General features: G+C 40.2%; 1 protein-coding gene across 10 annotated transcripts in view; it reads left to right on the forward strand.

Annotated features, from left to right (window-relative positions):
- Positions 1–23,413, forward strand: part of fat3 (FAT atypical cadherin 3) — a 572,050-nt gene that overhangs the window by 485,101 nt on the left and 63,536 nt on the right. For all 10 annotated transcript variants that reach the window (XM_062974535.1, XM_062974536.1, XM_062974528.1 and 7 more), the window contains 6 exons: positions 2,400–2,596; positions 3,860–4,013; positions 4,960–5,193; positions 17,474–17,863; positions 21,547–21,761; positions 22,967–23,104. In XM_062974535.1, coding sequence (XP_062830605.1) covers positions 2,400–2,596; positions 3,860–4,013; positions 4,960–5,193; positions 17,474–17,863; positions 21,547–21,761; positions 22,967–23,104 — 1,328 coding nt within the window. The remainder of the gene's footprint in view (positions 1–2,399; positions 2,597–3,859; positions 4,014–4,959; positions 5,194–17,473; positions 17,864–21,546; positions 21,762–22,966; positions 23,105–23,413) is intronic.

Consider the following 23,413-nt stretch of genomic DNA (forward strand, 5'->3'; position numbering starts at 1 on the left):
GCATAAATGATTTTATTGTCTTGGAATGTTGTCATTTTAACTCTCGCATAAGAGAGAAAAGCACTTCCAGCTGTTGCCATCATAATCTCAGGAGGAAGATGGCCGCAGTTATTTAATTGTTTCTTCATTGGTTTATGGTGTATTCTAAGTGCTAATGCAAGAAAAAAAATGCAGAAACCTGGGGAGGTGCAGGAGAGAATAGGGTGGCCCAATCTGAAAAATAGGAGAAGATGGAATTGGGAAGTACTGAGAGGAGTAACAAAGAGGTTCCCTGAAAATTTTACACTTGTGTAAAAGAACCTATGCTATAAATGGTAGTTTGTCCTCATTTTGAACCTGGCCACTCGTTGGACAATGTGAGTGTGGCAGAAAGGATCTAGAGAAGAAAGTGCTATAAAGAATGGAAGAAAGAAAAAAATTATATAGTAGCTTCCTTAAATAGAAAACAGGAAGATACTTTGTTCTGAGTAAGACCAAATATTAACCAACTTAGCATTCAAAATCAGATGAGGTCAGGTGTGTTTAGGGTGTTATTATGGTTTTGTTATCCAACACAGATTCATTGCGGCTAAGAATTTAGAAACTTATGTTTGCATGCTTTCTGAGCTAATTAATGTTTGTATTTCTCACACAATGATCTTAGTGATTACCTTAATGGGCTAGATACAGGTTTGCAAACATTAATTTGAACTCATTGTAGGTATAGTTAATCTTCGTACCCATCTAATGTCCATCAATAGCTATCTTCAAAAATACAGAGGGAAAGAGAAAGAAAAAGGCGAGAATGAACAGCTAAGATAGACTTAAATTTGCACATCCATGTTGAAAATACTAATTGGGTTGTCATGAGCTAGGTATGGATAAGAACTTAATGGTCTCATAAAGCCCATGTCAAATGGGAGACAGTTGTAATCTTGTTGGTTAGTCTCAATTAAAAGTAGATCCCTTGAAATAATTTTAAAATATTTTATTAAATAAAATTACATATAAAATAAAAATTAAATGGAACCCACAATTACCAAAAAACAAAAAGTATGCCCAAGCTATTGATATACAGTAGAGTCTCCCTTATCCAATATAAGCAGGCCAGCAGAATGTTGGATAAGTGACAATGTTGGATAATGAGGAATTAAGGAAAAGCCTATTGAACATCAAATTATATTATGATTTTACAAATTAAGCACCAAAACATCATGTTTTACAACAAGTCTGCCACTTGTTTGGGAGCGTGGCTGCACTTGTGTTGTTGTTGGGTGTGTTGGCCCAGTGTGCATCGCTGCCTAGAAAAACAGCTGTGGATCTGGGCGGGAGGCAGTCTGCATTGGATAATATAGAACGTTGGATGAGCGAAGGTTGGATAAGCAAGACTGTACTGTATATAATAAACACTAAACCTAACAAAATGAAAAAATGATTTCCAACTAGCTTTTCTGACATTTAATTCTTAAACTTTTACCTCTGTCAATTTTAAGTTGCTCTACAGCTATGTTTTTCATACTATTCAACAAATCATCATTCATTTGTTTCAAAAAGTCAATCAGGGGTTTCAAATTTCTCAAAAATATTGTTAATTATTTTTCTTTATTCAAAGTAGATAATTTCAATTAACTCATACACTTTTAATAGCTAGTCATGAGGAACATGCTTTGGGGCTGGAATGATTAAAAGGCCCTTCTTGTTTAGTGCATTTTCAACAACGGTTTATTGAACATCTTAGAGAATAACATTTTACATTTTGGGGTGATTTTTTTTTGCTGCTAGAGCTCCCCACCCTATTCCATCTCCAGTCAGCAATCCCTGTTGTAGCTACTCCTGGGAGCAAGCTAATCTTAGGACAACACCATTTTCTCCCCACTGGAAGTATGGAATAGTTTATCATCACATAGTTAAATTCCATTCATTCAATCAGTTTCATGATACCACAAAAAAGTCCGTTTTGGCTTTTCCCCCTAACTTTATGTGTCCTAATAATGTGTCCATGGGAATCCAGAACTGAGTAGCTTTGGGAATAATAATAATAACAATAACAATAATAATAATAATAATAATAATAATAATAATAATAAACAACTTTATTTGTATCCCGCCCCATCTCCCCAAAAGGACTTGGAGCGGCTCACAATATAATTATTCAAATCATCATGACACATACACACAGAAATATATCAAATTTAAATTAAATCAACAGTTAATAATGAGGACATGGCTCACAATATAAAAATAAAGCAGCATTTTAAAATTACATAAACGCCATTAATTAAAAAACCCAGCCACTGTTCAAGTGAAAAGGAACAGTAAGATCCAATTTTAGATTTATCTGATACCCTCCAGCTCACAGGTGTATTTTATATACTCGTTTGGAAATTGGTGATAATTGGGGTTTTTTTCTATTTCCACAGGAGGAAATCCAAAAGGAAAGTTTGACCTTGGTCTGGTTCAGAATGAATGGAAGGTTTATGTCAAGAGACCATTGGATCGGGAAGAACAAGATGTCTATCTTTTGAATATTACAGCCACAGATGGGCTCTTTGTAACTCAGACGGCTGTGGAAGTGATTGTCACTGATGTGAATGATAACAATCCTGTCTGTGATCAGGTTAGCTTGACCATCTTTTTTGTTTGTTTGTTGTATTTATCTACTTCTCTTGGCAAGCTGAAAACAGCCAGTGGAACCAGAGAAAACTCTCATTTTTAGTTTCCTTATTTCCTCCTGCCTCCCCACCTCAATCCCATACACACACAATATTTTCATTGTGTCTGAATCATTTTTAAGGTCATTGTATTTCAAAATCCCATGCACATTTTTCTCATATAGAACATGTTTTTGAAACAACTTTGTCCCATTATTCATAAACAATTTTCCTGAACGGTTTTCTTTGTTATTTTTTCTAATTCAAGCTTATGTGCACTTTCACCTTGCATGTGCATTCTTGGAACTGCTTCACAAAATTTTGAAAAAACTCAAAGAATGAACAAATACATCATTTCTTTCATAAATTTCAGGGTTTGGGAGGAACAGATTGGAAAGAGGCTTGACTATAATGTGAATTGTTAATTACAACATACTTACTTCAATGCATAATTATAGCAGATGTAAGAATAATCTTATCGACAATTATTCATGTTGCTGGATTTGACCTCTGCCTCAACTGTCATTAGTTAAGGTATTCCAGAAGCTGTGACTGTGATGACAAGTGAGGAGTTCTATATTTCCTCCCTGCCTGATTTCTCTTGTAGTAGTAATAACAGTGAAGATAAAAAATTGCCTTGTTCTAGGTGGGACTGTTTGTCCAATCTGATTTGTCTAGTCTGATTGACAGCTTCTATTTAGTTTCTACTCTGATTGACAGCCTCGCTTTAACGTTTCAGGCAGAGATTTTAATTAATGTATTTATATTTATTAAATTATTGTGACTTAGAATGAATGGAAGACTCCTGCATGGCAGGGGGATGGACTGCATGGCCCATGCAATTTCTTCCAACTCTATGATTCTATGACCTGCATTCCAGTTTTCCGTCAAATGATGCTCAAAGTCATGTAATTGTTTATTAATGCTTAGACCATAGGCTACTTGCATATAGATAAATATGATTTGGAAGTACAATATGCAACAATATAAAAATACTACGTAAAATAATTGGCTTATAGATCTAATGCTCAAAGTTGCTTAAGGCAATACAGGTTGAATCTCCCTTATCTGGAAATCCAAAATACTTCAAAAATGGAAACAATTTGCCCCCAGCCGCTTACTTCTACCTTTGGAGGAAAATGACTAGTTACACATTCAACCAATACATATGTTTTGTTTCAAAATTGCTACCACATAGACTGTTTTTTTATTTTATTTTTTGTTCTTAGGTAACATATATTGCAATATTTCCTGAAGACATTCCACCCAACAAAGTAATCCTTCAAATGGGTGCCAAAGATGCAGATATTGGATCCAATGGTGAAATTCGGTATTCACTGTATGGCTCTGGGAATAACAAGTTTTACTTAGATCCTGAAAGTGGTAAGATGAGTAGAATTTTCGTGGAATGCTTAGTTTCCACATGACCAATTGGAACAATATTGAAATACTGAATCACACACATTAAATGCATGGTGTGGGAATTTGAAAAACTATCAGATTTCAGTGTATTTCTCTAAATCTCGTTATATGCCTAATTCTAGTCTCATCCCAGTTAAACATATCAGGTTGCTAAACATTTTTGTCATCCCATGAGGAAATGTGTTCATATTTCAAATTGTGTTTGTCCTAAAGTATGTGTTTTATATGCATTTCCCCCCAGTGCATGCAGTGTAATGGATTTTTCCCATTGACTAAAGTATGTTCATGTGCTTTCCCCCCACATCTGCATTTTAGTTGTGTACATTCTTCAACTGTTTGCATAGACTTCTGCACACTTTTCTTACTGAAAATGCATAGCATGTTCTTAAAGCAATGTTGCACTATGTTCTAATGCCAGCCTAAGATGGAGTGAAACTCATACTCCCTTCCTCATTCTTGGCATGAAAATGCTTGAATGATTCGTGTGGAGATATTGCTGTCTTAACTGGAGAAATCCTATTCATGCATTATAAAAAATAAACAAAGGAGGGGTACAGATAACTCTGCCCACCCATTGTCACTTCCCTTCCATAGGAAGGAGAGGTTTGAAAATGAGAGTCCCTTCTAGTTAAGGGGAGGTTTTCGTGTGACCTAGAATTCTTCATTCTGCTGATGCCCCTGCCAGGAATATTATTGTGCGCCAGGTCATTGTGTAAGAAATTCTCATAAATGGTCATAGTTTTGCATATAGTTGTTGTGTGCCTTCAAGTCATTTCCAATTTATAACAACCCCAAGGCGAACCTATCACAGGGTTTTCTGGGTCTTATAATTTGACTCACATGAGGTCAGTTGATTATAATAATAACATTTATTTACTTTCCCTTTTTCACAATGAATCTATTTTAGGAGAACTCAAAACCTTAGCCCCCTTAGACCGTGAAAAGATCCCTGTGTACAATCTGATAGCAAGGGCAACAGATGGAGGGGGAAGATTTTGTCAGTCGGAAATCCATTTGATCCTGGAAGATGTCAACGACAATCCACCCATGTTTTCGTCTGACCATTACACTGCATGTGTCTACGAAAACACAGCTACTAAAGCTTTGCTAACAAGAGTCCAAGCCAATGATCCAGATGTAGGTAAGTGACTAAAACTGCAGAGAATAATCCTGTTATTGCAAAGGTAGGTGGAGATTGGTCACGTCTCCAGCTTCATTTTTTTTTTGTAATGTCTTCATTTCTTCTTATCTTCAGGGTTGAAATAAAATAATATGTGTTTGAAATACACTTATAGAAGTCTTGAACTAAGATTAGGTATGGATTTTGTTCGTATCAGGAGTGACTTGAGAAATTGCAAGTTGCTTGTGTTGTGAGAGAATTGGCTGTCTGCAAGGACATTGCCCAGGGGATGCCTGGATGTTTTAATGTTTTACTATCCTTGTGGGAGGCTTATCTCATGTCCCCGCACAGGGAGCTGGAGCTGACAGATGGGAGCTTATCCGTGCTCTCCCCAGACTCGAACTGGCAACCTTCAGGTCAGCAACCAGACCTTCAGGTCAGCAGTCCTGCCAGCACAAGGGTTTAATGCACTGTGCCACCGGGGGCATAGATTAGGCATAGATAAATTTTCATTATTGTACTATTGACAGATTTTGCAACTGTTGATCAATTCTGATAAAAGAGAACCTGAAATAAATTATGTAACCTCACATTTCAGAACTGTAGCCAAATGCTCTTTTTAACATTTTTGAGATTCCTGGTAAGTTTTAACATTCAGAATGGCCAGCATTTTTATTGCAAATGTAAATTGCTTAAAAAGAGTTATTGCAGCTTCTAATGCTGATCATTCTTTCAGGTCAGTTGATGTCAAAAGTTAGCAAGCATGCTGATGGGGGGAAAAGGTTGGAGTCAGCAGCTTATATGGTAATGATTAGTAATATAGACATCAGTTGCAGCTTTTGTTCTATAACTTTCGACCTGCAGACCTGCAATTCTCAACGCTGATTAGCTATTAGGGTCAAATGCTAGGAGCACAAGATGCTAGTAATGAAACATGACAGTATTGATATGCGGATATTAAAAGAGAGATCTCTTGATTCAGCACTCCGTTAATACCTCTATAAATCTTCCTGAGCTGAAGACATGAAGCCATCATAATGCACTTGCCATTTAAAAACATGCCATTTGCTTACTTTTATGGTTTGATATAAAGGTTTGTTTTTATTACAGAAAAGGAGAGGAAAGAGTACAGCTGGGAGGTTTTTAATGATTAATTTAGAAAAGTTATTGGATTTCTTTGAGAACCTAAAACAGAGAGATGATGGAAATAAAATTCCATCTGTCCCTCTGTCATCATAAGTCTACATCAGTGGCTTCTAATAACTTAAATTTAGTTGTTACTACTAGCAAGAGTAAACCTGTTGAATCACTTGATGAATTATGAGTCAGTTTTTAACTTAAATCCTACAGATACGGTGGATCTACTGTAGTGTCAGGACCCAGGCTGCAGAGCACCAATAACCATACACAGAGGCCAGAATCTATCTAATATCTTTATTGAAGGAATATATAAAGTTAATAAAAACAAGTGTAGAAAATAGTCCAGAAATAGACCTTTCAGGAAAGGTCAAAATTAGTCCAAGGAAACAATGTCCAATATGAAATATTAAGGTCCAAAGTTGTAATCCAATAACCGAAACACTCACTTTGCCAGGCAAAGTGAGGGGAGATGACAAGGTCTTTTAGTCCATGAAACTTGAGCGAGGCTAGGAAGTAACTTGATTCTTGGAAAAACGAGGCTTGATTCAAGGCAACAAGGAAACAAGGAACAAGAACAAGATCCGTGGTAATTTCTTGGCAAAATCCGGGAAACAAGACGAGGCTGAGTCTTAGAAAGCAAGGCAGGATTCGTGGAGTAAACAAAGCTGGGAACGAAGGCTTGGCGACAGGAACGGAGGCTTGGAAGCGGAGTAGCTGTCCACACACGCTACTCCGGTTGCTGACGAATTGACTCCGCAAGATCCCTTTGTGGGTAAAACACCTAAATAGGGTCCCGTTTTCCCGCCCAAGAGCAGTTCTCTGGAGAACCAGAAACGAAAGCTATTTTCTGAGTCCAGATGCATGACTCCCTAAAGTTTCCCATGGGAAGCAGGCTTAATCAGCTGAATGCTTAGCAGCTATCCTAGCACTCCTGCGAGACGCCTGATCGACTCCTCTCTGTTGTTTACAAAAATCATGGCGAGAAAACGTAGGAGATTTAGGCTCAGGGCTTGTTTGACAGACTTCTGGAAGACAAATCTCTTGCAGGTGCAAGGTTTCCAAATCTGGCTGGGAAAGTTCCAATTCTGACTGAAACGGCGAAAAACCCAAGTTCTCCTCCTCATCTGGCACAACAGTGCCAGAAACGGGACTACATGGCCCATGACTCATCACACTATCCCCCTCCTCAAGCCCCCTCTCAAAATGGGACTCTCTCCCCGAGGCGCGAGGCCGCGGCTTGGCGGGATAGGTCTGATGGAAGCGGCGGGTTAAATCAGGGGCATGGACTGTGGAAGCGTCTTCCCAAGAGCGTTCCTCGGGGCCAAAACCCACCCAGTCAATGAGATATTGTAGGCGGCGGCGGTGAAAGCGAGAATCCAAAATGTCCTGAACCTCGAACTCCTCCTCCCCATCCACCAAAACAGGAGGGGGGGCCGGCCGGTCTGTATCAGGGCGCACACCATCCGCCGGAAGAAGCAGGGAGCGATGGAACACTGGATGAATGCGCATAGAGCGTGGAAGTTGGAGTTTGAAAGTCACGGGGTTAAGTTGCGCCACCACTGGATAGGGACCAATGAAACGGGCATCTAACTTCCGGCAAGGGCGATGGGAGGGCAAAAAGCGAGTGGACAGAAGAACCCGGTCTCCTACCTTGATTTCGGGGCCCGGCTGGCGATGTTTGTCCGCGTGACGTTTATAGTCCTCCTTGGCTTGGTCTAGTTGCTGGAGCAAGAGTTGTTGCACCGCTGTGAGTTCCTGCAGCCAGTCCTCTGCTGCGGGAACTTCTGAGGTTTCAATGACAGGGGGAAAGAAACGTGGATGGAAGCCGTAGTTTGCAAAGAACGGGGTTTCTTTAGTAGAAGCCTGGACCCCATTGTTGTAGGCAAACTCCGACAGCGATAACAGGGAAGCCCAATTGTCCTGCTGATAGTTCACATAACAGCGAAGGTATTGTTCCAAAGTGGCATTGGTGCGCTCAGTTTGCCCATCTGTTTGGGGATGATGAGCCGAAGATAAACGAGAGTCTATGCCCAATAGTTTTTGTAGTGCTTTCCAGAAACGAGAGGTGAATTGGGACCCACGATCTGTGACCAAACTCTTGGGCAATCCATGCAATCTGAAAACATGTTGGAGGAATAGATCTGCAGTCTCTTTGGCCGTGGGAAGGCCATCACAGGGAATGAAATGGGCTAACTTGGTGAAAAGGTCCACCACCACTAGGATCGTGGTGAATCCACAGGAAGGTGGTAGATCAGTGATAAAATCCGCAGAGATTATTTCCCATGGGTGGGATGGGGTAGGGAGGGGATGCAGAAGCCCTGAGGGCTTTTCCCTTCTTGTCTTGGAGCGCTGGCATACTGGGCAGGTGTTGACATATTTTTCCACATCCTTGCGGATCTTGGGCCACCAGAAATCTCTTAGTATCAAATGCATGGTTTTAAATAGTCCGAAATGCCCTGCTGGCTTGCAGTCATGACACAGACGAAGTGCTTTTTCCCTGCCCGGTCCTGGGGGGATGTAAACATGATTTCTATAGCAAAGTAGCCCATCCTTAAGCGAAAAGGGAAAATGTAGTCCTTGGCGAAGTTGGTCCTGTGCCCAGGCATCTGCTTGCTGACTAGCCCTGATTTCCTGAGCACAAAGGGGCCCTGGAGTAGAGGGAGTTGATTCAATGGGAGTGGATTTGGTGTTTCCCACTGTGAGCGTGGCAAAGTTCTCGGGTTGTAGCAGCTGGGACTCCAAGGTCTCCTTGCGCCCTGCAGCGTATTCCGGTTTCCGTGACAGAGCATCTGCTTGCTTGGTCTGGGCTGGGGTTACATAATGAATTTGGAAGTTAAAACGTTCAAAGAATAAAGCCCAGCGTTGTTGCCTCTGATTTAGCTTGCGGGCAGTTCTTAGATGCTCTAGATTCCGATGATCAGTATGGACTTCAATGGGAAATTTGGCCCCTTCTAACCAATGTCTCCAAGTTTCAAAGGCTGCCTTTATGGCCAATAGTTCCTTTTCCCAAATGGTGTAATTTCTCTCTGGTGCGGTCAATTGACGGGAATAAAAGGCACAAGGATGAAGATGATCTCCCACTGGTTATAGGAGTACAGCCCCAATTGCCACATCGGAGGCGTCCGCCTGCACGACAAAAGGGGTTTCAGGATCTGGATGCTGAAGGATTGGCTGGGACGTGAATAATTTCTTTAGTTGCTGGAACCCTTTCTCTGCTTGATCTGTCCAGCGGAAAGGCTGTTTCCCACGGATGCAGCTGGTGATTGGGTCAGACCAGCGGGCAAAGTCTGGAATGAACTTGCGGTAGTAGTTCGCGAACCCCAAGAATCGTTGCACCTCTTTCTTGTTGGTTGGCGCCCGCCATTCCAATACTGCTGAAACCTTTGCCGGGTCCATGGAGAGCCCTAGTGGCGAGACGCGGTACCCCAGGAAATCTACCTCTTGTAGATCAAAAGCGCATTTTTCCAGCTTGGCATAAAGTCCATGATCCCGCAATCGTTGTAACACCATTCTGACGTGGTTCTCATGTTCTGATTGTGATCTAGAAAACACCAAAAAATCGTCCAGGTAGATGATCAAGAACCGATCTAGATAATCCTGAAAGATGTCATTGACAAAATGCTGGAACGTTGCGGGAGCTCCACATAAACCATAATTCATAACTCGGGACTCGAATAATCCGAATTTAGTCTGGAAGGCGGTCTTCCACTCGTCCCCTTCTCTGATGCGAACTAGATTATAAGCCCCCCGAAGATCCAGCTTGGTGTAGACCTTGGCTCCTCGAAGTCGGTCTAGTAGGTCCGAGATCAAGGGCAGGGGATAGCTGTTCCGCTTAGTGATATTGTTCAATGCTCTATAGTCCACCACCAAGCGTAAGTCCCCTGACTTCTTTTTCACAAACATCACTGGGGAAGCGGCTGGGGATTGAGAGGGTCTGATGAATCCCTTGCGAAGGTTTGACTCTATGAACTCCCTGAGAGCTTCTTGCTCCGGTTCAGTCAGGGAGTAGAGATGTCCTCGCGGGATCGGGGCCCCCTCCACCAAGTCAATGGCACAGTCATAAGGTCTATGTGGGGGTAATCTCTCGGCTTCTTTTTCATTGAATACATCCCAATATTCTGAGTACTTCTTGGGCAAGGTGATAATGGGTTCAGTGTCTGTGGCATGGCAGACCTTGGCTACAAGGCAATGGTTTTGGCAATATTTTGAGGCAAACTGCAGTTCTCTGTTGGACCAGGAGATGCTTGGGTCGTGAAGTGTCAGCCACGGAATTCCCAAAATCACAGGGAAATGGGGAACCTCGGTAACAAAGAAAGAAATCTCTTCCATATGTTCCCTTATCCACATTCTGGTGGGTTCCGACCACTGGCTTACGGGACCCGTCTTGAGGGGGCGGCCATCGATGGCTTGCACCACACGGGCGTTCTTGAAGTCATGATATTGTAATCCCAGAGAGTCGGCATACTCTCTATCAATGAAATTATTTGTGGCTCCTGAGTCTATCATGGCATGGACCATGACGGGCCCTTTTTTTGCTGACCACAAGGTGACCACTAGAAGAAATAGGACCCCGGTTGGCGGCTCTTGAGTGGGTTTTTTGACCAGGTTGGCGAGCCTCTCTACGCCCGGTCGCTGGCTTCCCCCGCTGGCTGTGCGCCAGCCGCCTCACGTCTTCGTCTCCGTGGAGGACGCCGCCGCCAGACGGGCGGCGGGCTTCCCTTTGGCTGGGCACTCTCTGGCGAAGTGGCCCCCGTTTCCGCAGTACCAACAGAGATTTAGGCGTTGGCGGCGGGCCTTCTCGGCGGCATCTAATCTGGGACGCACATTGCCCAACTGCATCGGCACCTCCTCGCTCCCTCTGGGGTATGGGGCTGGTGGCGGGGGTCTCCATACTGGACGCGGCTGGACGCCGGTGGGAGCGGGAGGTTTCACCCCAGCTCTACCGCTCTGGCCTCGGACCCATTGTTTTCTGTTGGCAAGCATGACTTCAGCTCGTAAACATTGATCAATGAGTGCTTCAAGAGAGTGGGGAGGATCTACCTTGGAGATTTCTTCCAGCATCTCAATGTTGAGACCCTCCCAAAATTGTCCTCTGAGGGCTACATCGTTCCAGCCGGTGTTGTGGGCCAGCACTCGGAACTCGGCTATGTACTGGGACAAGGGTCTGTCCCCTTGGGAGAGGCGCCGGAGTTTGTGGCCGGCTGCCTCCAAATTGTCCTCGATTCCCCAGGTCGCCTTAAGGTGGTCCAAGAAATGTTGCGCTGACCTTAGATGTGGGGAGACTTGGTCGAACAGTGCCGTCGCCCAGTTGGCCGCTGGCCCGTCCAAGAGACTGTAAATCCACGCCACCTTGATGTCTTCTTGGGGAAACTCGGCAGCACGGGCCTCTAGATAAGCCTGGCATTGGCGACGGAAAACATGAACCTTAGAAGCTTCTCCAGAAAACTTGGTTGGCAACGCCATGGCCGGGAGACGGATTCCGCGCTCCTTCAAACCCCTTATTTCCCCATCCTGCGCATTGAGCTTGTCACGGATGCGGTCCACTTCGTCCTTGTCGATGGTGTAGCTAAGTGGCTGGCCACCTGGCACGGTTCCGGTAGACATACTGGCCTAGGTTAATTGGTGCTTAGGGTGGCGGAGTCAAACTGTCAGGACCCAGGCTGCAGAGCACCAATAACCATACACAGAGGCCAGAATCTATCTAATATCTTTATTGAAGGAATTTATAAAGTTAATAAAAACAAGTGTAGAAAATAGTCCAGAAATAGACCTTTCAGGAAAGGTCAAAATTAGTCCAAGGAAACAATGTCCAATATGAAATATTAAGGTCCAAAGTTGTAATCCAATAACCGAAACACTCACTTTGCCAGGCAAAGTGAGGGGAGATGACAAGGTCTTTTAGTCCATGAAACTTGAGCGAGGCTAGGAAGTAACTTGATTCTTGGAAAAACGAGGCTTGATTCAAGGCAACAAGGAAACAAGGAACAAGAACAAGATCCGTGGTAATTTCTTGGCAAAATCCGGGAAACAAGACGAGGCTGAGTCTTAGAAAGCAAGGCAGGATTCGTGGAGTAAACAAAGCTGGGAACGAAGGCTTGGCGACAGGAACGGAGGCTTGGAAGCGGAGTAGCTGTCCACACACGCTACTCCGGTTGCTGACGAATTGACTCCGCAAGATCCCTTTGTGGGTAAAACACCTAAATAGGGTCCCGTTTTCCCGCCCAAGAGCAGTTCTCTGGAGAACCAGAAACGAAAGCTATTTTCTGAGTCCAGATGCATGACTCCCTAAAGTTTCCCATGGGAAGCAGGCTTAATCAGCTGAATGCTTAGCAGCTATCCTAGCACTCCTGCAAGACGCCTGATCGACTCCTCTCTGTTGTTTACAAAAATCATGGCGAGAAAACGTAGGAGATTTAGGCTCAGGGCTTGTTTGACAGACTTCTGGAAGACAAATCTCTTGCAGGTGCAAGGTTTCCAAATCTGGCTGGGAAAGTTCCAATTCTGACTGAAACGGCGAAAAACCCAAGTTCTCCTCCTCATCTGGCACAACAGTGCCAGAAACGGGACTACATGGCCCATGACTCATCACATGTAGTTAGAATGGGATAGCAGCCATACATTGTATGGAATTTCTCCACATAATGAACTCAACATTGTAGTCTAGATAAGGATCAGGTAGGGAGAGAAAAGGCAAGAAATAGTTTCATGAGAGAAATGAATATGTGACAGGTTTATATGACAGCAGTGTATGGGTTGCATAGGAAAGATTATGCCTTGTTTTGCAACATTATACCTCCATTAATCTGGAGAAATCCACTGCATTAAAGTAGTCAACCTTTGTCAGCAGGCTGTACCCATCTGAGATTGAGGAAACCCATGTCATAGAATGTGGCGTAAGCTTGGTTTCTGGCCTTGGTTTCCCCAAGCCTTAGGATCAATGGGTAGAATCCATTTATAGAAGGGCGGTCTGTAGTTTTCAGAAATTCCTCCTTTTTCCTGTAAGACATTCCGTAAACACCCCCAATTGTCTTCTGGATTATCCAAAACAAAAGACAGAGTGGACTAGATACAAGTCACTGAAAACCAAACGTATCCCCATTCTGCTAATGAAATCTTTATATTATGAGAAAGGCACTCATTGTATTCTCATGAGTAGCCTTTTATCTGGGGGATATGCTTTGGGCTCTATTAATACTGACTTAAATAAATAAAGATGACCCCAAAGCCAAGGATGTAAAAAGAATATTCAAAAATTATTCAGAAATGATTAAAAACATAATTTGGAATATCATGAATCGTAGCTGAGAAGGCTCTTGGACAGATGAGAATCATTCAAGTTCAGGAATTATTCTGAGCAGTTATCATGAGGTTATTTTTCACAGAAAAAATAGTTTCTGTGCAGGAATCTACACACACACAAAATCCTCTTTTCTTCACAGAAAATGTTGCAATGAGGGACATTTCATGCACAAATGGCATACGATTAATTTGCACTAAAAATAAAAAGCATTTTTGCATCATATTACTATGCAGAAAATGATGTTTGCTACACTGAAAATGCAAATTTTCTATACAAAGCCACCACATACAGTTTTTATACATAATTAGTTCGCCATATTTTTGAAGTCTTTTTTGTGTTGGGAAGAATATTTGTAAAATTACATGTTTCTTTGAAGAAAATTAGTGAAAAATTCCATCCCTTCTCAAAAATCACATATTTTGAACCTCCCTATCGGGATAATAGCAGCAGTTTTCGTCATAGCTGGTTACTTAAAAATATTTATTTCAATTCATGTTTGTTCCTAAGCTTTTTATAATTGTTCACTGGTCTGGGGGAGGAACAGGTAATTAATAACTTCCTGTTGTCTGCACTTGGAGAGACGAGCGAAGGGGGATGTTTCTGTAGCCAAGAGATTTGTTCATAGCTTAGTTTATTAAGCCAAAATTTTATTGTTTGAAAATGGTTATTTCCTCTTCCTTTCTCTTTCACTCTCTTTCTCTTCTGAGGACTGAGAGTAAGCACACCAAATGCCAAGGAATCTCAATCCCATAATAATGTGTGCTATATTTTCCCCTCATTATATCTTAAACCAGTACAAATGGATCCCTTATGACAACTCCATACATGCTAAAATGAAATCTTTGAAATCCTTCCTGACACATAAACACTGGTGCTATCTGTAACCTAGAATTTATACGCTCTGTAACCCACCAGTGCCTTGTCTTACATTGGGGACATTGGGAACTGTATTGATACAAATGACTAATAGTGATGATGGATGATAAGGCTATCCTTTAAGTGCCTTGCATTTATAATGACTTCTGAAATACTGGGAAATATGTCCTTGGTGTACCAGAGAGACAGATAATAAAATCATCATTTATATTCCACATAGCTTTAATGAGTTTGGAATGTTTGGAAATACATCCTGCACGTATCGACCTGGTAGGTGATAAATGGTCAAATTATAATTCAAACACCATTGGTACTTAATGGCATTTTCAAGGCTCAATGTCATTGTCTTGTGAAGAGGGGGAGCAACATAAAGACATTGATTTCCCCCATTGAGAATTCAATGCCCCAATGGATTTTTCCTTCAGTTCCAAAATTTCAGTACTGCAAAGACATTGAAAATAATTCATGCTTAGGACTTCCATATTTGATATTTTCACAACATAGTGTTGTCTTTTCCTTTTCTTTGGACGCCTAAACTCTATTCCTAAGTGCTCGACTAAAGTTTTAAGTGCTGGAACTCTAGGGACTGAAGGAAAATTTCAAGGGACGTGTGTCAGATTTCATATTTTGGGGATAAATTTTCTTGGCTGGGTCACACAGAGAGAGACAGACCTATCTGTTCCTCAGAGACTCACTTAATCTTTCATAATCTTTTGCAATTTAAGCAAAAGTCTGTGTTTTGTTCTGGTGACTTCATTGTATGAATGTGGCTGGAGAAATAGAAATCCCCCAGATTTCACTGGCAAGGCTGTTATACTTCTGTTCATCCATGTATTTTACATAGCTTTTGATCTGTTAGCTTTTTTAAAAAAAGCATTGTATTCCCATAGCTGTAATTCTTTTTTAAAAAACAAACTAATATATTGTCAGACAAATCTGAATTAACAGAACATGCCTGTAAGGGGAATCAGCCCTTTTGGTGTGTCTGACTAACGTTAGTTTTGTAGTTTTCGCTTTCAAACAATAGACTGACAATTCCACAATAGCCTCTGGGGTGAGGAATCACCAGCTTCAATGTATTGTTACATTTACAGGAGCGTTCTTTGTTTGACATTCCCATTGCCGGGGTTGTACACATGCAGATGACAACATAGGGATGTACGTGCCTTTGTTTTGGCATTTGCGCTTAATTAGCTTTCAAGTGGTTGTCCCTCTGCAGTGGAAAGAGAGTTGGCAATCACAAAGTACTTTCCCTTCAGGCCTGGAGTCAACTTCAGCATACAAATATCTGTAATTTAGCAGGTGGCTAAGGTTGATACTCTTGTGTAACAGACAACTTTAACCTGTGACAATGAAGGATGCACTGGTGACTTCAGTCGGTTCATTTTTCTTTAAAAAAAGTGCCCACAAATTTGCATTTTTCCCATAGATTTAATGGAAGGAAATTGATTTTTAAAAACTAATGTGGGAGATAATGAGGGTGACAGATTCACCCTTCCAGGCTTTGACTATTTCACTCTTAAAATGCTGACAATAAAATAATGGCTGGAATCCTATGGTTTTCATATATACTTTTATACCATCCTTTGTACATGTGGCCTTCATTTTTTTGCTTTTGTGCAATAGATGCACAGTATTCAGCTCATGATTGCATCAGAGGAAATCCACAAGTATAAGCATTTTGTTGTTGCTGTTTCATGGCTTCAAATGAGTCAAAATTATTGATAGTCCAACTTAAAGGAGACCCAGGTTTATTATTTATTTATTTGTTTGTTTATTAGCGACATTTATATCCCACCCTGCTCACCGTGAACGGGACTCAGGGTGACTTACAAGTTATAGGTACATAAAATATATTATATTATTGGCATACCACAATATAAGCATTATATATTACTATATTGTACTATACCACTATGCTGTAATATTGCATGTAATATATAATATACAATTATAATAGTGTATTATTATATTGTATTACATTATAATATTATTATCAATATTATATGTATATACAATATATTATATTATTAATATAGATTAATATTAGTTTTATATATTATTATATTGTTATATTGACATAGGAGACATGGTGGAATGATTTCAATATACCCTGTGATTCAGTGTAATTCCAGAAATAGCTACTGTGCATTCCCCAGCTCAGAATAAGACAATAAGATAGGCAGTCACTTTGCCAGATAGACAATTCGTTGCACTATGTTGTACTATGTCAGTATTCAGCAGATGGGTGGTTGTACAACAAACATGTAACAATATGAACATATAAATGTATTGTTACATGCCTTCAAGTTATTTCCAACTTATGACAACACTAAAGCAACCCCCTCACAGAGTTTTCTGGAGCTGACCACACTTGTGACCACAGTACTGCAACATCCTTTGGAGAAATGCTTCCCTGCTGACACAAGAACCCAATCCTTGGGGAATGGTATCAAAATACACGTGGGGTGCATCTACACTGTAGAATTAATGCAGTTTGACATCATTTTAACTGCTCAGTGCCATGTAATCATGGGAATGTAATTTTGCAAGATCTTTGGGTCTTTGTGCCAAAGGGTCTTCTGCCTCACCAAATTACAACTCCCAGGATCCCATAGTATTGAGTCATATGGTAGCAGTTAAAGTAGTGTCAAATTGCATTCATTCTACAGTGGAGATGCATTCATGTACAGATGGAATAATATCTTTCTGCTTATATTTCAGTGCCTCTATCCTTCTTCAGTGTCTCTATTCTTGTTTTATACTTTTGTACCGTTTTTATCTGGAGTGCCTTGTAAACCACCCAAGTCCCTTTGGGGAGATGGTGGCGGGATATAAAAAAAGTTTATTATTTAATATTATTATTCAGTAATCAAGGGCATATTTAGATTAGTCTCTTCTTATGAGATGCTGATAATGTGGTTTATATGTAATATGGCCTTTTTAAAGAAATCATTTTTTCATTTTTCTTATTCCTCTGTTTAGGTGTGAATAGAAAGATTGTCTACTCCCTGGCAGACTCTTCAGAAGGCTTTTTCTCTGTAGACAAGTCCTCAGGGATTATTATTTTGGAACATCCTCTTGACAGAGAACTTCAGCCTTCATATAACGTCACCATCAAAGCATCTGACCAAGGCATTGTGCAGACTCTTTCCTCATTTGCGACAGTCACAATTACAGTTCTGGACATTAATGACAACCCTCCTGTCTTTGAGAGGAGAGATTATCTTGTTACAGTGCCTGAGGACACCTCACCTAGTGCTGAAATCCTCTCTGTTTTCGCCACCAGCAAAGACATTGGTACGAATGCAGAGATCACCTACCTGATCAGGTCTGGTAATGAAAAAGGAAAATTCAGGATCAATTCAAGGACAGGTAAGTTTTATATAATAAGCTAATAAAACTGGATTCAGTAATGGATGGTGTTGTCTGTTTGTTTAAAGGTATATTCTAAAAAGAGACTTAAAGGTATAAGTAATGAGAGGTTCTAAAGAGAAACAGAGACTGTATGATCCTAGCTCAGTGGTTCTCAACCTGTGGGTCCCCAGATGTTTTGGCCTTCATCTTCCAAAAATCCTAACAGCTGGTATACAAGCTGGGATTTCTGGGAGTTGTAGGCCAAAACACCTGGGGACCCACAGGTTGAGAACCACTGCACTAGATGATTTGCATAATTGTAAAGCAAACAATGAAGACATTGCTCTTGTTGAAAATTTTACATACTTTGGCTCAGTCATCACAAGTCATCTTGACTGCAGTCAAGAAATAAGTAAAGTAGGACTTGGAAGGACAGCAATGAAGAAACTAGGCAAGATCCTGAAGTGTAAATATATACCATTGAATATTAAAATTAGGCTTGTCCATGCCATCATATTTCCCATTTCTATGTGTAGTTTTTAAAGCTAATAGGAAGAAAATGGACATTTGAAATGTGATGCTGGAGAAGAGCTAAATGGATAGTAGACTGTTAAAAAGACAAAGAACTCATAAAACAAATCAAACCTGAACTCTTCCTAAAAACTAGATGTCTACACTGAGACTGTTGTATTTTGGTCATATTATGAAAAGATAGGATTCTCTAGAAAAGACAATAATGTTCGATAAGATATAAGGCAAAAAGAAAAAAGGAGACCAGATGGATAGACTCTATCAAGGAAACCATAGTCCTGAATCTAAGGAAGACAGTTGATAATAGGGTGACTTATGACCTGTTCACGCTGGCCACCAGAATCACCACGCATTGTAGTGAATCCGGTGACCACTGTGAGGAGGCATGGGGAACCTGTCGCTCCATGCGCAACATTGCCTGGCTTACTGGCCAGGCGATCCCACAGGGGAAGTGTCGACATACTGGCTTCTTCCCATCTATCAAAAGCAACACGGGAAGCCTCCATGCTCCTCTTCACCGCCTCTTTAAGCACAGAGCCCCACTGGAAGTACTAGTGTGCTGTGTAATTGGAGCTAGAGGGCTCCATGCTTAAAAGGGCAGTGAAGTTGAGCATGCCACTAATTCTTCCTCCATTAGATTAGGTTGTTAGAGGTCTCTCAACCATGTGTTCAAGTTGATTCGATGGCAGCTAACTAACAACAGGGCATCAATTTAGGATACTCCAGGAAAGGCAAGTGTTTGTGACTTGTGCCATGGTTCTTCATCTCTGTTACACATATTAATCTTGGAGAATGATTCACTAAACTCAATACCCTTTATATGACTGTGCTATAAATATTTTAATTGCTTTTGCAAAGCATACTTTTTTTTGGTACAAATTTCAAATAGTCTTGACTCGATAATGTATAGGATCCTTGTACTGTTATACATGGAAAACTCTGATACTACAGTCTTGATTCCAAATGATGTATGCAGGTTCTGGGCTTATATATCATTCCTGTAACTATCCTGGCTGATGAAACTTTGTGTTCATCCAGAAATGAACAGCATGTCAGACTTTATCTCCAGACTATTCAAGTATGTTAAGTGTTAAGTCATTTAGGTAGATCAGCTTCAGTTTTTCTTATTAAGGCTATTTTTTGTCAAACCGTGAAACTGTTCTTTTTAATCCAGAGACATCAGTGAGCTGTCATCTTCCATATCATACTCACCTGGTTTATGATAGGTAGAACAGGAAAGATCAAAATAGATGTGCCAACTTCATCCTTATTGAAATGAGCAGGCAGCAAAGTTTAAGAAAATTTGAGAAATTACAGATATGACTACTCTCAGGTTCTCTTTTCCCATATTTCAATCACCTCTTGTCCTAATGTCATTGCTCAGTTTTCTGGTTCCAGGGACAGAACCATTGTCTAAAATTTATTTGAAATCTTCACCGAAGGAGTCAAGGCAGCTTATAATAAAATGAAGTGTGATATAGATTTCAATTAACACAATGTCAGTATAATAGATCCTTTTTTCCTCTGATGCTCTTTTCATGTTGGTGCTGGTATTGGGTGCCTTGAAGTTCATATCTGACTTATGGCATCTATAAAGTGAACCTCTTTTGGAGTTTTCTTGGCAGGATTTGTCCAGATAAGGTTTGTAGTTGCTTTCATATGAAGCTGACAAGTGTCCTCAGAATTTTTAAAAAGGAGACAACTGAGCAAATAGCTTCTCCCCATGAGTTTGTCAAAATTTATTTGTTTGTTTTAGAGATGTGAAGAAATCTCACTAAATAATTTACTCTTGAGAAGACAGGTCAACCTGAAATAATTGAATTATTTCACCAAATTTACAATATTTTCCCTCTTGTTTAAAAATAAGACAGCACGAAGTTCTTTTTCCCTCAACAAGGTTTACAAAATTCAACCAAAGTACATACAAATATGTTACAGGCTCAGTAGGACTGGCTAATGGCTTTAAAAAAGGATGCAAACAATTGTAGTTAACATTAAAAAATAAGTCCAGATATCATCCATTAATTATGCAATTTACACAAGAACTTAAATTTTCTTTCTGTTAGTAAGAAAGCTCCCATTCTAAGATGTTGAAATACTTTCTGAGGAAAAATTATATTTCTTGTATTTAAAAATGCAGTTTTCTGCATTCTGCACAAAATTACTATATTTAAATTTTATACAGAAGGTCATGATTCCTTTGAAGTCATGTCATAAAGCTCAACATGGAGCATACAACTGTTATTGTTCCATATGGTCAATTTGGCTGGGACCATCAAAGAAAATCAGAGGAAACAATAAAAAATTGTTACCCAGGAATTTGATGCAACTGGGAAATAGAACCTCTTCTCACAGTGGTACAAAGGATTTGTGGGTATGATTTATGGCCTGTTGACTTCTGACTTCTTCTCACTCTTACATGGCCCCATGATCAACTAGACATACTAGCCTTTATAAAGCTGATTCTGGAGGGACCTTCAATTCTCACAAAATAATGTTATGCATTGGCCGATCCTGCTGTTTGTTAACAAATAAAGTACTATTTCAAGACAGTAAGACTTCTCTTTGAAACAGACTAGTAGAACCTCCAACACTGAGTGTGTCCCAAACTGCAAAAAGTCTTCGAATACCGTGTTCCCTTACTTATCACTGGGGTTACGTTCTGGGACCACCCGCAATAAGTGAAAATCCACGAAGTAGGGGCACTATATTTATTTTAATATTTATGCAACATTTTAGTAGTTATACACTATTTTAAGTCTTTATCAACCAATTGTGTGTTAATAAATTGTCTCCTTCTCTTCTCGTTGCCACTTGGGCTCGTTTTCTCTCCCTTTGGCTTCTCCTTTCTCCCTTCCTTAGGTTGTAAATTGTAATTGTTTATGATTTATAATAGTATTTTAGAAAAACCACAAAACAGCGAATCCATGAAAAGTGGACAGCAAAGTAGTGAGGGAACACTGTATTACAATTTTCAATAAAACTTCCTTCCACCAAGAAGAAAATTGCTTCCTTTGAGAAAGAAATTAGTGAAGAATTACATGAGTATAACTTTGCTCACTGTTGTCTGGTTTTTTAGCAAATGCTGGAGTAACATAACACAACATTTGAAATAGCTACTTAGGTCTTCGTGGTTGCACTATATTAAAATTCTGTCTTCTTTCTCCAAGGGTCTATATATGTAATTGAACATCTGGACTATGAAACATGTAAGGATTTCTTCCTTATCATTGAAGCTAAGGATGGGGGCAGCCCAGCGCTAAGTGCTGTGACAACAGTGAATATAAATGTGACAGATGTTAATGATAACGCACCGAGATTTAGTCAAGAGGTCTACAGTGCTGTCATCAGTGAGGATGCATCAGTAGGTGATTCATTAATAACGGTGAGTTGTGAAATTGTTTCTTATATTATATGCCAGTGCAACCACTGTTACTGCATTTTTGGCTCAATATCCATGAACAGTGCTGTTAGATTCAGCACTCAGAAGAGAATTGTATCACTTGTGGTCCATGTTGTGAGTAAGTGGGACAAGAACCAAGGCCTTTTGATAAGTGTCCCACAGCATCTCACAACAAGATACTTAAGGTTTCAGAGTGAGGAATGAAGCTGTTAATATTCCCTTCCTCAGCCCCAGCATAGCTGCTTCCTATTAGTTTTTGGAGCATGTCTAGAAATGTTACTAGGCTACACTTTTTTAATCTGGAGATAGTTCCAATCTGTACATGATCTAAATTCTATTTTTTATTTAATGTCCCACTTTTCCCCCACAACAAAACTTGTATTGTTTAATTGTAGCTATTGTAGACCAATTCAATCAGTTATTGAACAGTGTGATGACATGTAAGCAGAAACCTTTTGTTCAATGGGACTTCTTTGCTTGAGACTTACAATAAAATGTGTCCTTACAGCAAAAGTGATGCATGTGCCTTGTCACACATTTTGTGTAGTTCACATTCCCTAATTAAAAAAATAAAAAATTAAAGGCCCTTCACACTCATAGCATAGCCATGAAATCTTGCAATTTTCTACTCCCTAACTGTTTTCTGTCACTTATAGTTTAGAAAATAGCATCCCTGACCCTTAAATTGGTTTGTGGGTGATGTCCTTCACAAAGATCACAAGGGGGTTAAGTTAAAAATTGTAGTTTAGATGTCCTTTCTCCAAAATGCTTGGAATCAGTAGTGAATTTCACCTTTTTCATATTTTGGGATATCTGTGAAATGTTGGGAATTCAAGCGTAGTTCTTGGGTGAGACTTCAGAAGATCTCCATATTTGATGCTGTAGTGATGGGACAGGTGAATGCCTCTCACATCTATTATTAAAGTAAACCTGACAGCTGTCCAACCAAGTTATGTTTACGAACCTCTATCAAAAGAGACCCCACCACTTTCCAAGGTCATCCATTCCACTTCCCAACCACTCTTATCATCAGGAAGATTTTTAACATGTTTAGTTAGAATCTCTGCCCTTGTGATTTGCATCTGCTGGTTCAAGGAATGTTTGTAGCAATCAGCATGCCATGAGATTTATTTATATATTCATCCAGCTTTCTCATTTTTCCCCCCTGGATCTTCACCCTTCCAAAGTTGATAGCTGAAGACCTGGACAGTCCTCCTAATGGGCAGATTCATTTTTCCATAATCAATGGAGATCGGAACAATGAATTTTCAATTGATCCTAGCTTGGGACTTATAAAGGTTAAAAAAAGATTGGACCGAGAACGGGTAAGACCACATTGGGTTCATTGCTTCTCCATTGTCTTCTTTCATGCTGCCTTTTCTAATAACTGATGAGTGCTTGCATGTCCTTCAATTATATTGATAATTATCAGTATAATTTCACAAGAAATATACTGTTATTTTAAACTTGTATATGGGTACTATTTTGAAGTATTTACTAAACTCTGGTGCACTTGATTACAGATCGGATTGAAAGTTAAGAGTTTACAGATGGGCAGAAAATGCAAACAGAGATAGATATAAGAAAGAACAATGATTAGAAAACTAGATTCAGGAGTTTGAGTGGCAGATGAT

Source organism: Anolis carolinensis, chromosome 3 (assembly GCF_035594765.1).
Source record: "Anolis carolinensis isolate JA03-04 chromosome 3, rAnoCar3.1.pri, whole genome shotgun sequence".
Classification (NCBI taxonomy): domain Eukaryota; kingdom Metazoa; phylum Chordata; class Lepidosauria; order Squamata; family Dactyloidae; genus Anolis; species Anolis carolinensis.